Below are 16,067 nucleotides of genomic sequence, written 5' to 3'. Positions count from 1 at the left end.
TGTCAAGTATTGGATTATTTCCTTGTATTGAAAACACTTAATATTTCAAAATATTGTTAATGAGACAGCTTAAACTCATACACACCATTCAAAAGGCACCCAAAGGACACCTTAATTCTTCTGGTGGAGTAATGGTTAATGGTTACACATGGCAATTGCAGAATACAGTAGTTATGCTATGGGTTGACCTTCTGGATCCTCTCACTTCCTGGCAGGCTGGAAATACAAAGTCTTAATATTTTTCTGTCCTCTAAATTGCCACTTTTTACATGTCACTACAGTTCTCTCATTTATAGTGTCTATGCTCTTGCACCAGACAATCTTAGAACAGCCATATGCTTTTTTTAACAGCGCATAAGCAATTTAATTACAGATTATAGACCTAGAATTTGATGTTCTACAGAGAAAGTTGGTCAGTTTCTAGGGATTATCTCATATTTTAGGAATCTCCTCCAGTTACCAATTTGCAGTTCGTAACTCCATTTCTCAGAAAAAAATGATGAAGGCCAACATTTCCTGATTAGGCTTCATACATTTTGCTCCCAGCAGCTAACTTACCCATCCTTCAAACATTATCCAAACACCAGCCACGTCACATGCAGCAATACCAGAGGTCTTGCAAAAGGCCAATTTGTTTCCCTCCAAATACTCCTTAGTTAATGATCAAATCTGTTTCCTTCCTTATCTGAATGCTGTCATTCTGCAAACAAGAATTCTGGTGTTCATCTGGTTGATGTCTCTCACTGGGGGAACACTGGTAGAAGGGCTATGTGAAACTATATCCCGCGTTCAGGCCTGGATTCCCATTTCTTTGAAGTTTGACTAGCAACCAAAAATCCGCAGCCCCAGGGAACAGAAATAAATGTCCCATTCCCCCCAGACACACAAAAAGGTCTCCAGTTAATCCACTTAACACTTACGCCATCTCTTTGCACACGGCATGTATTTTGTTCTCATTTGAAAAACCAGTAAAACTCAATCCAACACATATCTGAGGTCACTGGGAGGGTTCCCATCGATTTCAACAGATCCTGAATCACAGCGCTAACACAATAAAGTTGGGGGTTTAATTGGTTGTATCTCTTTCTGTTCATCTTTTACACACAGTGAAAGATTTTCCAAAGGAATAAAAGACATGCAGAATATTTTACTCAATTACAGACAGGGAGGGAGAAGAGGAAAAAAATGATCACAACACTAAAGAATCAGCTTTGGACCGCAAATTAAGTGTTTTAGAGTATTCATATTTTTCTACCAACACTCTGCCCGGCACAAATGCGTAATCAGAAAACCTGACACACGAAACAAGCAGAAATACAATGTTTCTGAGCCTCAGACAACTTAATATCTTCATTTTTGGTTTAAAAAAAATAAAAATAAAGACCATCTCTGCCTTAAAACTCCATGGTTTGATTTCCCTTGATTAGCACTGCAATTTGCCGGACAGTTTTCCAAAGGTGCTTATCAAATTCACCTCTAAATGCTAAAGAAATTGCTGCCCCAACCCATAACTGCTCAGCAGATTTTTTTCTAAAAAAATCTAAATTAGACCCCTGCACAGTATGCAAGATAAACAAGGAAAGGGTAAATTAGGAAAAACAAACTATAGCAATTGCAGAAAAGTACACATTGTATGTACAAAATACCATACAGCCTTTTTAAGTCTGTAAGCAGCAAAGACTGCATTATAGGTTGCCATGAACTGCACATCTAAAGATTGCCCTGTTTGGGCTCCGAAGTGATTTTCCCCCAGAACATCGATTTCTCACAAGACGCTGCACTGCTGGTATTTTGCACGTTTCCATTTCACAGCTAAATCCCATCGGCAGCAGCCCTAGTTTATGAAGGACTCATCTAACCCGAACCAAATCCGAATCGTTGCACTTACATTTTGATCCATCACTCTCCCAAGCCATCAGGGCCCACGTCCGGCGAGCGCCGTTTATTGCTCACACGTGTGCAGCATTTCCCAGTCATGCTGCTCCATCCCGGATCCAGCTCCCTCTCCTGGACACTCCCCAAGCTGAGACACTGCCTCGCACCACGCCGTGCTCCCACTCCACTCATCTCCAGCATCTTTTGGAGTACCTTTGAAGGGCACATCCCTTGGGCAGCACCCACTTCTCAAATCCTGACATCAAATCATCTAGACCTACTCTCCCAAGCACCAGGTAAGCCTTCAAGAGGCTTCACCCTGTAGGCAGCGGTTCCCATGTTACCGGACACATGCAATAGCTGAAACTAAAGACAGATTCTGCAAAGGATTTTAGCAACACAGGAGATGCACAGTTCCACAGGGAAAAAAAAAAGTTATTTATTAGCATGTCTTTGCTTCCTCTCCCTGAACCCCTCTTGAGAAACTGTATCCTTAAATTGATTCTAACACAGACCCTGCTCCCTTCTCCAGGAAGGGATCCTTTTAATCTTGGCTTAATCAGGGGGGAAAAAAGTCCCTTTTGCCCCCAAAGCTTGTGCTTTTCTTCCTCTTCCTTAACCCCTGTTCTGAAACCTCTCTCCCTTTGGCCTTGTATTTGGGGATTTTCCACTCTCCATCTTCCCACTCCCTCCAAATAAACATGGTGAAACAAGTTTGCTTCCACCTTGGGCACTGGCTGGCATGCTCACTGCACTGCCGAGTCATAGGGCAAGGTTAATCGCTTCTCTTGTTTGTCCTGTAGCTTCTTCCTGGCAAGAGGCTGGCAGAGCAGTTCTGTTACATGAACCAGAATTCACTGGTTCGTAAGTCTGACGATGCAGTGGGGACCCACCTACGCAGCATGCTGGGTTCAACCACACCATGGGGTCCAAGGCACTGAGTCTGCTTGAGCAACGGCACTGCATCCACCTCAGCCCCTCCAAACAGTCTGTAAAGCTGTGCTCCTGGGTTTCTGCAAGGTCCATGTCAGCCCAGGGATGTTCTCATCTGTGGCAGCAAAGGGAGAAGGGCCTTACCCAACGGGATGCTGGAATGGCGAAAGAGAGTCTGACGGGCAGCTGCTGAGCACCGCTGTCAGACAGGCAAGCGGGCAGCGTCTCAGTCACCAACAGCTGCAAGACTCTGCACCTCGCTCAGGAGAAGCTGCTTTCCTCCTGAGCAAACCCGACTCCTGGATTTGCAAACTTTGGGCAATGCGTTCATCAGTGTCTCCCATCAGTTCAGGGTTTATTTTTTCCTGCAAGAACAGCACAGACACTTGCATTCCTATGCACCAGGTAGCTTGCCTCCATCAGCACCCCAGCTACCTCCAGCCTGGGCATACACTGCACCAAGGAGTCCACGGTGGATTCCTCCAGGATGGAATAAGCTAACGCAAGGCCTGATCCAGAGTCACCCGCTCCTTCCAGGCTCTTTAGCAGGCCAAGCCCCGCAGAATGACTCTCACTGTCTGATATCATCTTACAAACCAAAAGCATGACTGAGAAGGGCACTTTTTCAGAGTTCAGGATGCGCTTTGCCAACCAGGACGCAAAAACCGAAATTTTCCCATAGCTATCCTTTCCAGCATCACAGATGGGAACAATGTGTGGCCACGGCTGGGCTCCTAATTCAGGGACATCCCCTGCAGACTCCCAGCACAGCTCTGCACACCCCCAAGTCCCCAAACACAGCATAAAACCCCATCACCCCTGTGGCTGCTCACTGCCTGGACTTTTTACCAACTATTCCTGGATTTGCGTATCTTCAGCCCATGCCAGTCTCCTCTCTTTCCATCCGAATCACTTTGCCATTCTTCAGACTATTCACTCCTTTGCAGATTGAAAAAAAACCTCAGCCTCAGCGACTCCCATGCTCCCTCCCACTCAGGAGGCAGAAGGAGCCTTTGACAGCTCACATGGGAGCACGCTCCTCTACCTGCTGCGAGCTGATCTTTACATAAGTAATACATGTAAATTGTCATCAACTGCTAATAGACCTTGACTACTTATTCTCACCTCAGAAGGTGCTTTACTGTACTTTTCCATTAACTCCCCCCCCCTCCACCTTCTCCTTCCCCTCCCAACCTCCTCTGTCTCCCCAAACTGAACACGTTCCTTGTTCAAACCCACATGCTACCAATAAATACAACCCAAGTATGCACCACAAGAGTCACCCATCTGAAATGATTTGGTCTATCCATATTGCCCTGTCACCTCAGTTCCTTTCCCCCAGTCCAGGCTCAGCCTGTCATGGTAGGAGAATGAGAGAATCCCATTCTTCATGCTCTGTAAAGATTTAAAGATGTGAAATCCAAAACTTTCCGGTCATATGGCTTTCTCTCTCCCCCCATTAAAAGTCTTAACTTTTACTTAAAGCCCAAACCACAAGAAGAAATGAACCAAAAGCACAGAGCTTTACATGAAAACCAAACTACATCTTGCACACACACAAAAAATCTGCCTGCAGCCATATATCAAGTGCACCTTTGACCCAACAAGGCATTCAAAAAAGGCCCTTTGCTGGATGCTGTCAAGCTGAGGTTGTACTACTGAAAAGAAGGGGGAGAATATCCACGGTCTTTTCATTATTATCTGAGAAATGAATCAAATAAGTTTTCAATCGATAAATTCCCCTGCAAAGTTTTGCAACAGAGAAGCAACAACACCATAGTACTGTGCAAAGAGCCTGAGTGAAACCAAACACCCCCTTTTTATCGTGCAACCCTACGGCCACAAACAAACACACAACAAAGTAGTCTGTTCTTAACACTTTTTTGTTTTATTGCCATTCGCAGCAAAGCTCAAGACTTTGGGGTGGTTGCTTTGGAGGCTTTTTAAGCGCTTATATCCCCATTGCCTCTTTGAAATGATGTGAAAGCAAACAGAAAAGGCTGGGCTGTGGCACTGCTAAAAAGCTTCCTCGTAGGACCCAGACTGTTCAAAACCACACCAGGGGCAGTTCAACCTGCAGCTGCAGGATGCCCTGAGAAGATCCCTCTGCTCCAGACCAGCTCTGGGCAGGCAGCAGACTGGGAGACAGATTCTCCCCTTCTCGGTTCTTGTTATCATTTCCCTTATCACTGCTTGCTATGAATTTTTCTCCCCACAGTGTAAGTGCTTTGTTCAGGACCAAACCCACTTCTGTCTCGCTTACGTGGCTCTTTCATGCAGACTTAAATGGGAGGCATGTAGCTTGCTAAGAGGACACGGTGCTAACATACTGCCTTCGTTGTGCAGACTTGCTAACAAGCACCGCGCTGAAATAAAACCTTTCAGGGGAGAAAACGCGTCTGAAGATGTTCTATAATCCTGACTAGGTAAGCTAAAAGCTACTGGGAGCCTTTTAATATAACTGAGGGAAGAGAAGGGGGAAAGCAGGGGAGATGGCAGAGAGAAAGAGAGAGAGGAGGAAGGACACCGGGGAGAGCCAGCAACCTACAGGAAGCCAAATCCCCCCGAGAAGGCTTTAGATTTCAGAATTAGGAAGAAGTAGCATGAACCTCCCGTAGCTCTAGCTCTGGGGAAAGAAAATACTACTATTAAACAATACATACGGAGAAGGAAGATAAACTGGATTTCAATAATAGCTTTTATTTCAAAGCACTCTACAGAGCCTGGCTGAAATTGGGAAGGGTGGTATCTAATTACTTGAACTTCTACATCTGGAATCTGATGATAGTAACCATCCAAAAAGGGCACTTAACAATGATTTAGAAGAAGGGTGAAGGGAGCAAATAATGCACATTTGTTGTCAAGAGCTTTGGGACCAGCTATTTACTTGTAACAGGACTTCCAACAAGACCTCAAAGACTTTCTGTACTTAGAAAGTACCAATTCCTGCCATAAAGAACAAACACACAGTGCAAGACCAAGGTAGAAAACCTTCAAATATCAAAACGGCATTTCTCCAAGCCTCCCTGTCCCATGAATTACTGTATTAAAGATTGCAATTAGCCAGTGACGGACAGGTTGCAATGGTGGAAGTCTGTGAGACAAGTCTCTTCCATTGGCACACCAATACTATACAAAGATGACTCTACAGAAACAGAGAGGGGTCTGGGCAGCAGGGCACAGGGTAAGACCTACACAATTGTTCTCTTCCTCAGCGAACAGGGATGGATTCTGTGTTATTCACACTCTCTTCCTCTGGAAGGGTTTTACCACTTGGTCTGCCCACACTTACTTGGTAAAGTGGAGAAAGAGATCCCAGATCTGAAAACTTCTCTGAGGGCTGCCAGTTATAAGAATTTAAGTGTCACCTAATTTAAAAGTGCACAGTACTAGCTACTATTAAAGACAGAATTGCACAGACAGGCGTTTCATTTACCTTAGTGCTCAGCTGGGAGGACCCACTGGCACAGCCCTGCTGCAGAGAGCAAACCTCACTGAGAACTTTCCGTTTGGATCCATTTTCCCCTTCCTTCTCATTCCTGCAAGCAGCATGTGCCTTTGGTCACCGGCCTCCAGGAATCATCAGATCCTTTCCCACCTTCCCATCTCTAACCTGCCTCTCAGACAGCAGCTGCTTTGCCAGGGACTTCCCAGGCTCTGGCTGCTTCTGGAAAACCCCTTCAAAAAAAAGAAAAAAAGAGGAGAGCTGTTATAACCAAAGGGGGCGGGGGAGAAGGGAGGGCACACAAGATACTTCACACCTGCCTTGCTCTGCCTGTCCTCCTTCCACAGGAGGAGATTCAAAGGGAAAGCATCTCCCCAGCTCACATCAGGCAATAAAACAGCCTCTCAATAGTGGAGTAGGGGGCAGGAAGGAGGCGACAGGCCCCCAAATAATTCTTGGTAATTCTGCCCCTCACCTCAGCAATCACTGTACCCCCCAAATCATGTTTCTCTCCATCCCGTCCACAAGGTCCTTTGCTCTCCCACCCCTCCCTTTCCAACTAGGAGAGAGAACAAGCTTTCAGCTCTCACAGCTGCACTAACAGGCAGGAGCTACGATCATCAGGGGGTGACCACTTTCCTGATACTTTAGCACAAGATGCCCCGAAAGGATTTGTTGCTTAACACAGCAGGAATGAAAGGGTTACATTTAAAAGGGTGAAATGAAAGAAGGGGGGAAAACATCCCACGACTGAGGAATGTCAAACTGTCACAACGGCATCAACCGTTTCCTCAGTAAGTCTGAGACTCGGCGTGTGCAGAATCGCCGTGTCTGGGAAAAAAAAAAATAATCTGTCAGAGTAAATAGTTCCATCTTCAGAAAAGAACTTGGAAGAGGTGCTTGGCACAGAGCCTCTAAATTGTTTTCTGCTGCTTCTAAACCCAGGCTCTCAGAAGAGATCAAAAGGCAACCCACCTTCCCTCGAGAGCATCCCACCCCAACACCCGTGTCATGGTTTTGCAGCCTTTGACAGAGGAATCTGCCTCCTCACAATCTCTCCATCTCAGACACACCAATTAGTTTCCACTCCATGAGCGCTTCAGTTGTAGGCTGTGCAGTGTCTCCCCTGTGTTGGGATCAGAGCTGGAGCCCCAACATCACTGCAAGTGACAGCCCAAGTAAGAATTCGACCTGTCTCAAATCTGGCCCAGGTTTCTGGCTTTGGGTCCCTTGGCTGTTACTCAACCAAAACAAACAGCAGAAATCACTGTTATCTGATCACAATCAAGTGAAGTTGCATAACAAGCAGGTAAACTTTTCCTTTCTTGCACCTCCTTCATTACAAAGAACAGAGCCATCCTCCTACCCTGTTCCTTCCAGCTCTGGTACCCAAATGCTTTCCTCTGCACTACCTCTCTCAAAAACGTTTCCTCACTCTGGACTGTGGAAGCATTTGGGGGTTTCCTCCCCGCTTTTTCCACTCCTCGGCATTCCCACTCTCTTCTCCTCTTTTGAAAAGTGCCAAATTCAGTTCTTCTCCCTATTTTCTGTCATCCCACTTTCAGGCACCAGCCTCAGCTTCATCCTCTGCCTTACAAATGCCCACCCTCCCTTTCTCCCTCCAGCTCGTAGGTTTCAATCATTTTCATGTTGTAATTCACCTGACCCCAAACGGGATACTGGTTCTTCTTACTGCTCTCATCCCAAATCAGGTCTCCCACTCACCAGAAGTTCCCATACGTTTGACTTGCTCTTTGCCTCCTCTGCCTCATCATCCCCTTCCCAACTCCCACCCCCTCCAGCCACCGCCTCTCCCTTCCCACCAGCCCCTTCCTATCGTACACGCCACCACCTTAAAGGACAGCATTTGGTCCTGGATGGAGCACATTTATAACCCAAATGCCCCATCAGAAAGCAGAGGCCTCCACCAAACATAGAGCGGAGAACGCTAATCAGTTTTTCATAAGGAAACTGCAAACTGAGCTACGGGAAACTCAGCAGTCTGGATTTACACACGGGGGAATATCGGAATCGCTTTCATTTTGACTGAAAGAGTCATAACCCTGCATTTCACCGAGAGCTGAAACCAAACTAGAAACAGAGCACGTGTCAAAACCATACAAAACTACAACTTCTGCATGGTTTTGATGCAAAATAATCTAAGCAGGCTGGCAGCCTACAAATCCTAACGATTTTGTGGACAAATCTGGGGCAAGTTTAGAATTTGTAACGTAGTGTGTTACATGTCAGTTTAGGTTTCACTGTGAATATTTTTTAAGTGGAGCACTAGTGGGCTCGAAGCGCAGCTCTCGGTGTTCCTTGCCAAAGTGAGAGCCAAACGAGCACAGCCGAGGTTGGAAACTGATTTCACCGTTAACTGTTTCAAGGTCATGTCAATCCTATGTCTTGACTGGTAGTGTTGACACCGAAGGATGTTGTGTTTCTCCAGTACTATGTAAGATGCTAAAGACCTGCTTCTGCATAAGGCAAGGAGTTTCTCTCTTGCACAGTTAGCACACAAGGCCTACCTTGAAGAAAAAAGACTACCAGCTCCGACTGGCTGTGCTGACAGGTACCAGCCTCATGGCACAAGCAAACTCTCCTTCCAACTCCACCAATACAGGAGCCCCAACATCACGCAACGCCACCCCTGCCATCAGCCGCAGGGTCCCCGTCCACCAGCAAAGCAAGAGTTGAAAACAAGAGGCTCTTCCCGTTTCACATCTCAGTCACCCCCTCAAGCTTTGTGTATGCAAACACCTACCCCCAAAATTAAGCAATGCTTTGGTAAAAAGCAGGCAGGGCTCCTCAGTGCAACTGCTGCACCCCTGCCATGACAGCATAGGGCCCAGAACCAGGACCGGGGGGCAAGGCCCCCTGCAGCCCCCTGCTCCCCAAACAACTTCACCAGCAAGAACCTAAGAGAGTCACAGGCCTCCTCTCCCACCACGGTGGGACCTCAGCACCGCCATGGACCCCACGGGAGGGGACAGTCAGGGCACTGGCAGCTCACCCCCCTTCCCCGTGGCAAGGGTCCCGCCTGCCCCACCTGAGGCTTTGCAGCGGGGAAGGCCTTGACGGACGGGTCAACCCCAGGACTTCACGGGGTTCTGCGTGGCGACCAGCCCGGCGGTCCCCAGCAGCCCGGGGCTCCGGGGGACCCCCACCCGCTCCCCAGGCAGCGGCGAGAGAAAGAGGCGCGGGGCAGCGCCCGGAGACTCACAGTAAAGCAGGGCTATGGATCGCAGCAGCACGATGCGGGTCAGCCAGAAGGTGCCCGATAGCGGCGGCGGCGACCCGGCCCTACTGCCCGACGGCCCCGCCACAGCCTTCTCGGGGGCTTCGGAGGCGCCGCCACCCGCCGCCGCCGCCCGCCTCTGCCTCAGCGCCGCGCTGGGCGCCGCCATGTCGGAGCCCACAGCGAGCATGCGTGCGGCCCGCCCCCCGCCGCGCCGGGCCCGCAGGGCGGCCGCTGAGGCGATGGTTACTGTGGCGGGGGTTTGTGTGGAAAAACGGCGTTTGTACGACACGGCCCCAGGGAGCGGCCTTTGGAAAACGGCGAGAAAGTGCAAAGTTAAAAAAAAAAAACAAAAACAAAAACAGAAAGGGAAGGAGTTGGGTCCAAACCCCCTTCCTCCACCTCCAGCCTAAGAAGGCCAGGGCCCGCTGCAGCCCCTCAGCTCACCCCGGCGCACCTGGGCCCCATCCCTGAGGGAAAACGTTGAGTTAAATCGCTGAGGAAAAGCGTTAGATTAAATCCCTGAGGAAAAACATTAGGTTAAATTCCTCGTACTTTCATTATTTCCCACTTCTGATGCTGCCGTGATTTCTACTTCACATAGTCTATAGTCGTCAAGCACTTGGCTCCACGTTGAGTTCGTAAATACTGGGTTTTTTAGCAAAACCACTTTAATAAAGCGGCCTCGGCGGTCATCGATGAGTTTAGGCGTGTGCCATGTATCCCACTTAAGTAAATACCGCCGTGCTAAACTGCTCGATGGTCTCTGAGAAAGTATCTGTTATCAGGTGTAACATTATTCAATGCTTTTCAGGCTGTAAACCGGTCCCTTCTAAATGCCTCTTTTGTTTTTCCAGTTTCCCATCACTGCTGCTTGCATTGTTCTCCTTAGAAAAAAAACCTACATAATGGTGCATTGTATAGGGAAAGAAAAATAAGCTATTTGTTAAAGGCCTCTGGTATACTGCAGTTTTTGCTCTCCCTTTGGATTAGCCACAAGGTTTGGCTAGATAAATTTAAAGAGATGTAAGCTAATGGTTTCCTTTGTGGGGTCTTTATGAAACTTCTACGGCAAATTCCACATTAAATGGAAATGTCTGTAAAGCAAACTGGATAATTGAGGAAATTACTGAGGAGAAGCGGAGGGTTTAGGCTAAAGATTTAGCAAAAAAAAAAGGGAACTGGGTCAGTTTTCATTGCTGAAGATCGAACTGAGATCTGCGCGGGTTGGGATGGACACAGGAACGAACACCAACCTCAGCCGACCCGAGCTCAGGGGACATCATGTTTCAACAGTGTCTTTCAACAATACGAGCTGCAAAGTTTTAAGCCTATTAAATGGCAGACAAATGTTGATAATCTAAAGGACCAATCCAACTCTCGTAAAAGGCAATGGAAGCCTTTCCTTCAGTTTTACTGGAAGGTGGATCAAGCTATAAAGGAAAAAGTGTGATAAAAGGGTAGATTAGAACATCAGATGACCTCCTCTCTGTTCTGCAGTTCCTGCTGGTACGCAGCTTTGTGTGGACCATCACCCGTGTCAGGTTTTCTGCTCGCTCATCTATTTACTGTCAGCTTTTATTTTCACGTCGCAATTTTCCCTCACGTTCACCTCTTTTCAAAGTAAAAAGTAAGGTGTCAGAAAAGAAAACAAGGTGAAAACCAAGCAAGTAACGCAAACAAGATATTTAAGAGCGAGGCTCTGAGCCTTAAAGTCTCAAAGGGAAAGCGATTCATAAATGTCAGGCGGGCCGGCAGGCGCTGAGGCATCATTGATGCTGATCTTCATTCAACAAAATGCGCGCCGCCACGTCCCCCCGCCCGACCCTATTTTGCTGTGTTCCAAACAGCTGCAAAAGTGACAGAGAAACAAGCATTTACTGTCACAGCACCCAGCAGCTGTCCCCACCAGCACCTCAACCCTGCTGTCCCTGGCACCCTAAATTACTCTGTGTTCATTCAGGTCTAGTCTTTCGCCCCTCTGGCTGCCAGGAATTGGGTTTAAATAAAACAGAGAAAGTGAATGTGTGCAGAAATAACTATTTTGTAAAGCAGCATTAACATTTGGGGACTCCTCTAAAGAAAACATACATTCAATTATGTATAATGCAGTTATACACAATCCCGCTGAGCATTCAGCTGCGTTTGCTAAATGGGAGGTGGGGATCTCACAAAGAATTTGGGAGCTTCCTTCTACTGGTTAAGGTTTTTCTGGCGGTAATATTTTTTCCATTAAAATGCCTGATACTTCCCTGTGGAAATCCGATCTTTAACTCCAGGGTTAGCAAGATTAAGGCTGAAAAGGATTTTCAGAGGAAGAATTACCTTTTTTTCCTCCTGTGTTTTTACAGAATCTATAATGATGGGGTGCTGATTCCAAAGAGGGATTCTTAAGTGGTACCATAGGACAAACGATTAATAATCACAATAATCATAATTAATAGAATTGTGGTTCTCTGGTATTTTGAAAAGACACCGTACAGCCTATGCTGTGCAGGACAAAATAAGAGATCTTTTACCAGTGTCTCGCCTGGCTTTTAATGTGTAATGCATACCTGCGTGTTGTTGATCTCACAAAAGCAAATTTTGGTTTGTTGCTGGTATCCTGGAATATTTGAACAGAAATAACATATTGACATATCTTTCCCTTTCCACTGGTTTTGGTCTTTACACATGCATGTTTTCTGAGACCGAAAGGGAAAGCCGTCCCTTTCGGGTTTTGTAATTGCTTTCACAGCCGGGTCCTGGGCTGCGAGCACCATGGTGTGCAACTTCAGGCTGCGAAAACTGCAAGATAAAAATGCAGAACAAGCCACTAGTTAACTTTTTCCACTGGGATATTAAAGAATTAATAATGATAAAAGCCCTTGTTAGTAAGGGCTGTTTTATTTTGTTTTATTTTAGCAGAAATTCGACACCAGGCCCAACGTAACACGGTAAAGATTTTCATGAAGCCCTCACTGCCTTTGACTCACCCTGAAGTCAAAGCATTTTAAAAATAAATGTCCTTTTCCTCTGATACCTGCTGCCATGATGAAACCTAGAAAAGAGCTTAGGAATCCTGTGCACTCCTCTCCACTTGCATTTCAAGCAAGAGAGAGGTCAGTGGTGTCCTGCCCAGTGCAGGTGCACAGAGTTTCTTGTATCAACGCCAGGTAAATGTTCATGGGTTGGAAAAGAGCTGCTGGGGAACACGTTCCTCCATTGTTCGCCCTGCAGCTGCCAAACTATTCCTGTCCAGAAAAAGGAGGGATGCCGGAGCTAAGCACCCCATTAACACAATAAAAACTAATATTAAACTAATATTTAAGTCTCTCTCTTACCCCTGTTCTCAGCAGAGTGCAGCAGCTGTGCAAGGGGTGCATGTTTGCATCCACTCGCAGCGGTGAGAGCCTCGAGTCCCCAGCTCTTCACAATCCATGGAAACACCTCTAATGACGGGCTTTGGATGAGGCTGTGTGCAATAAAAAACTTGTTCTTGCTGTGGTGGGAGCACACAGTGACTTTCATGAGAGGATACACTAATTTTTCACTCCTGCTGTGCAGGTGAAAACAAAAATTCCTAGAGCACAGCTAGGCACAGTGGCGGGAGTTGTGGCAATGCCAAGGACTAAATACCCCAAGCATTAATTAAAATTTGCAAAAAACTTCTGTCCCTTTTACTCCTGAATTGCTCAGAGCAGCAAGGCTCATTTCACGTCAACAGAAGACAAATTTTGGACCTAAACTGATCTGCAAGCAGCTTAGCAATATAAATTTAGTCTTAAAATGGCATGAGCAGGCACTGGTTGTGTGCTGGTGCCTTCACAACTGCACGGTGTAGGACTGGACCCATCACTGCAGTTCATCTTGAGAGCAAAGCTTTTCAGCTCTTCTGCTGCCGTTTTAATTGAAATTAGTTGAAAGTTACCATAGGTCTTTTTTTTCTTTGCAGATATCAGTAGCTGTCCTGAAAAGGATTGAACATTCTTTCACCGCAATCTCTGAGCTGCCACTGAACTGCTGTATCCTCTGGGCAGAGCATTAATCCTGCAGTTGTCAGAGGCTTATTTTAACACGACGCATAGGTTACTCTTATCTGATCAGGGGTTGTTTTTTCTTCCCCTGTAAGGCTCTTTCTATTTGCTCTTTGAAATTCCCATGTAAAATCTGCTCACAGTTCAAAGGTAGCCAATTTTTGAAAAATTATAACTTTACCACTTGATCAGATTAAGCGACAGAGCCCACCTTTGGGCTGGGCCAGCACCCCGCCAGGGAGGGAGCGCAGTACGTGTGTGCGTTGCAGAGCACATGCCATCGTCTGCAGTGGTTCCCACCTGCTCTCATGCTCTGAAAATGCCTTCCCTGTCTTCTAATGAAGGTGAGATTTCTCCTCCCTGACATTAGTGGGGCTCTGATGCCGATGCACACACACACTTATTCCTGCATAACAAATAGGTGTGGCAGAGAGGAATCGGGATGGGAGGTTAAGCCACCTCCATGCCATGGGGATTCTGAAGGTTCCCAGGTGACAAGTGTCAATGTGATGGAGCCAAACATGCAGACCTTGTATTTAGCGCCTGATCTCAAGCAACGGTGGTGTGAGCTGGCCAGGAACTTTATTGGAGACTGTGTCAGACTTTAAATAAAATGAAGCAATATTGCCAATATTGGCAGGCAGCTGGTGGACCTCTGCTGTGCCCGCCCTGTCAGGAACAGCCAGCTCGATTCCACCAAATCCTCTCTAAACATGCCCCGCTTGAGTATGCTCTTTAACGCTCCATTGGGCAGAGGGAATCTCGGTTCTTCCCTCCCAGATTTGCACCCTTTTCCTGGAAATCCTGATGTCAGGGTCTGCCCTGCAGCGAGCTGGGTCAAGACAGAGAAGCATTAGACCAGGCCTAGATGACACATCATGCGAGATCACTGTGAGACCTGCCTGGCAGCTCCATCATTTGCCCATCCCTGTGCAAACATCGCTGGTACTTTGTCATACAAAATTTGACCACGAGACCCTGTAAGACAAATGACGCCACTTGAACCCACTTGTTGTCCCAGTGTAATCTCATTCCATTTCATGGATGAGTGAACTTCTCAGGAAAGCAAAGAAACTGAAGTTTCCCAAGTGCTCCAGCTCCCTCCTCTCCCTGTGTCATCTCAACTTCTCACAGCCTTGCCCAGCTCGAATCAGCCTACGAGGCAGGACAATGCCGCTCCCTCCACCAGCTCAGCTGAGAACCGATGCTCAGAGACATGAAATGGTCTGTGCAAGATCACAAAACCAGACATGAAGCAGGACACGTACCCTGCCCTGGGCTCCAGGCACTACCTCTTCCCCGTGCCCATCTCTGGAGCAAGGGGAAGCCACTACTGAATGTTGTCCTCCTCCTTCTACCTGCATTGGACAAAGAGGAATTCAAGCGTGTGGGCTGGGAAATGCAATTCCCTGCCTTGGGCAGAGCTGGGGAGCTGTGAAAGGCAGCAGCACGCAAGGGGGAAGAAAACCAGCGTCTCTAACTCCTGCTGTCCTTGAGGGCTTCTTTTGCAGGAATTTGACTTGTAGTTGAAGGCAGGGATCAGAAAACAGGGTCTCTTGTTTTCATTCCTACCTCCTTGGGCTTGCCCCAAAGCTCTGAGTGTCCCACAAATCCCTGCCCAGCCTCAGTCACGCAATGAGGTTCAAACCTTCCAAGGAATGGACTCCTCATGCGGAGACGCTGTCTTTGAAAAGCTGGACTAAAAATAGTGATGATTGCATTGACTCAGCCACCTCGAAAACGGATGAAATAATACAATTTACCCGACTCACAGAATTTCAGTAAGGTAAACTTACTAAAGAGCTACGAGAACCAAAAGAGACAGGCATTATAGAAATGTACGTTAATTATTTGTCAGATGAGGAAGAAAAAGTTCTGTCAAGTGTCCAACTGCACTGCAAAACCACCGGTCCAAAGCCCAGGGAAACAGAAACTCTTCCACAATCTCATTAAGTTTTGGATTGGGTCCTGGAAGAAAAGTTAAATTATTCCTCATTTGCAAGTTTAAGACATATAGCACGCCTTGAGCCTTAAAGACAGTATTTTTAAAAAAGACATGTTGTAAATTTACATTTAAAAAAAAAAAATCTTTCTCCAAAGGTAACTCACTTTGACTCTGCAAACTGAAAGCTGAAATCCTGAGAAACGACTAATAAGGAAGTGAGAGAACTTTTATTTAAAATGAAACCCTGCTTTGGACTTTAACAGAATACATTAATTTTCACACAAAAGGCACACGGACATTCAGGCACATTTAAACAGCATTGCATTTAAATTCAACGTGTGTGCTTTATTTCAATGTGATTATACATCCCAGTAATTAAACAAAATGCTCTCAAAACCACCACGTTCCTGTTACTTTTTAAATGCTGGAATGCTTGAAGCACTCGCACAATTTCAAATTATTTTTTTTTTTCCCCTGTAAATCTTGTACTTGACCCTCTTTTTCCGGGGGGTAGCGGGACTGGGGGGGAAGCAACGGATAAAACTGCAATTTGGGGAGTTGCTTTTTTTTTTTTCCAGTCGCAATTAGAAGGCTGGATTCCGCGGATAATTAGAA

At 46.6% G+C, this 16,067-nt stretch overlaps 1 protein-coding gene across 5 annotated transcripts in view; it reads right to left on the bottom strand.

Moving 5' to 3' along the window:
- Positions 1-16,067, bottom strand: part of LMF1 (lipase maturation factor 1) — a 214,112-nt gene that overhangs the window by 197,084 nt on the left and 961 nt on the right. The window contains exon 1 of one of the 5 annotated variants that reach the window (XM_074599079.1): positions 9,477-10,092. The exons of 2 other annotated variants lie outside the window; for them this stretch is intronic. In XM_074599079.1, coding sequence (XP_074455180.1) covers positions 9,477-9,681 — 205 coding nt within the window. In that variant the 5' untranslated portion in view covers positions 9,682-10,092. Of the gene's footprint in view, positions 1-9,476; positions 10,093-16,067 lie in introns of those variants that run through there. 2 more of the 5 variants (XM_074599071.1, XM_074599075.1) reach the window with 2 other exon arrangements.

The sequence above is a fragment of the Larus michahellis genome, chromosome 8 (assembly GCF_964199755.1).
Source record: "Larus michahellis chromosome 8, bLarMic1.1, whole genome shotgun sequence".
Lineage (NCBI taxonomy): Eukaryota > Metazoa > Chordata > Aves > Charadriiformes > Laridae > Larus > Larus michahellis.
This window is presented reverse-complemented; position numbering and strand designations above follow the sequence as displayed.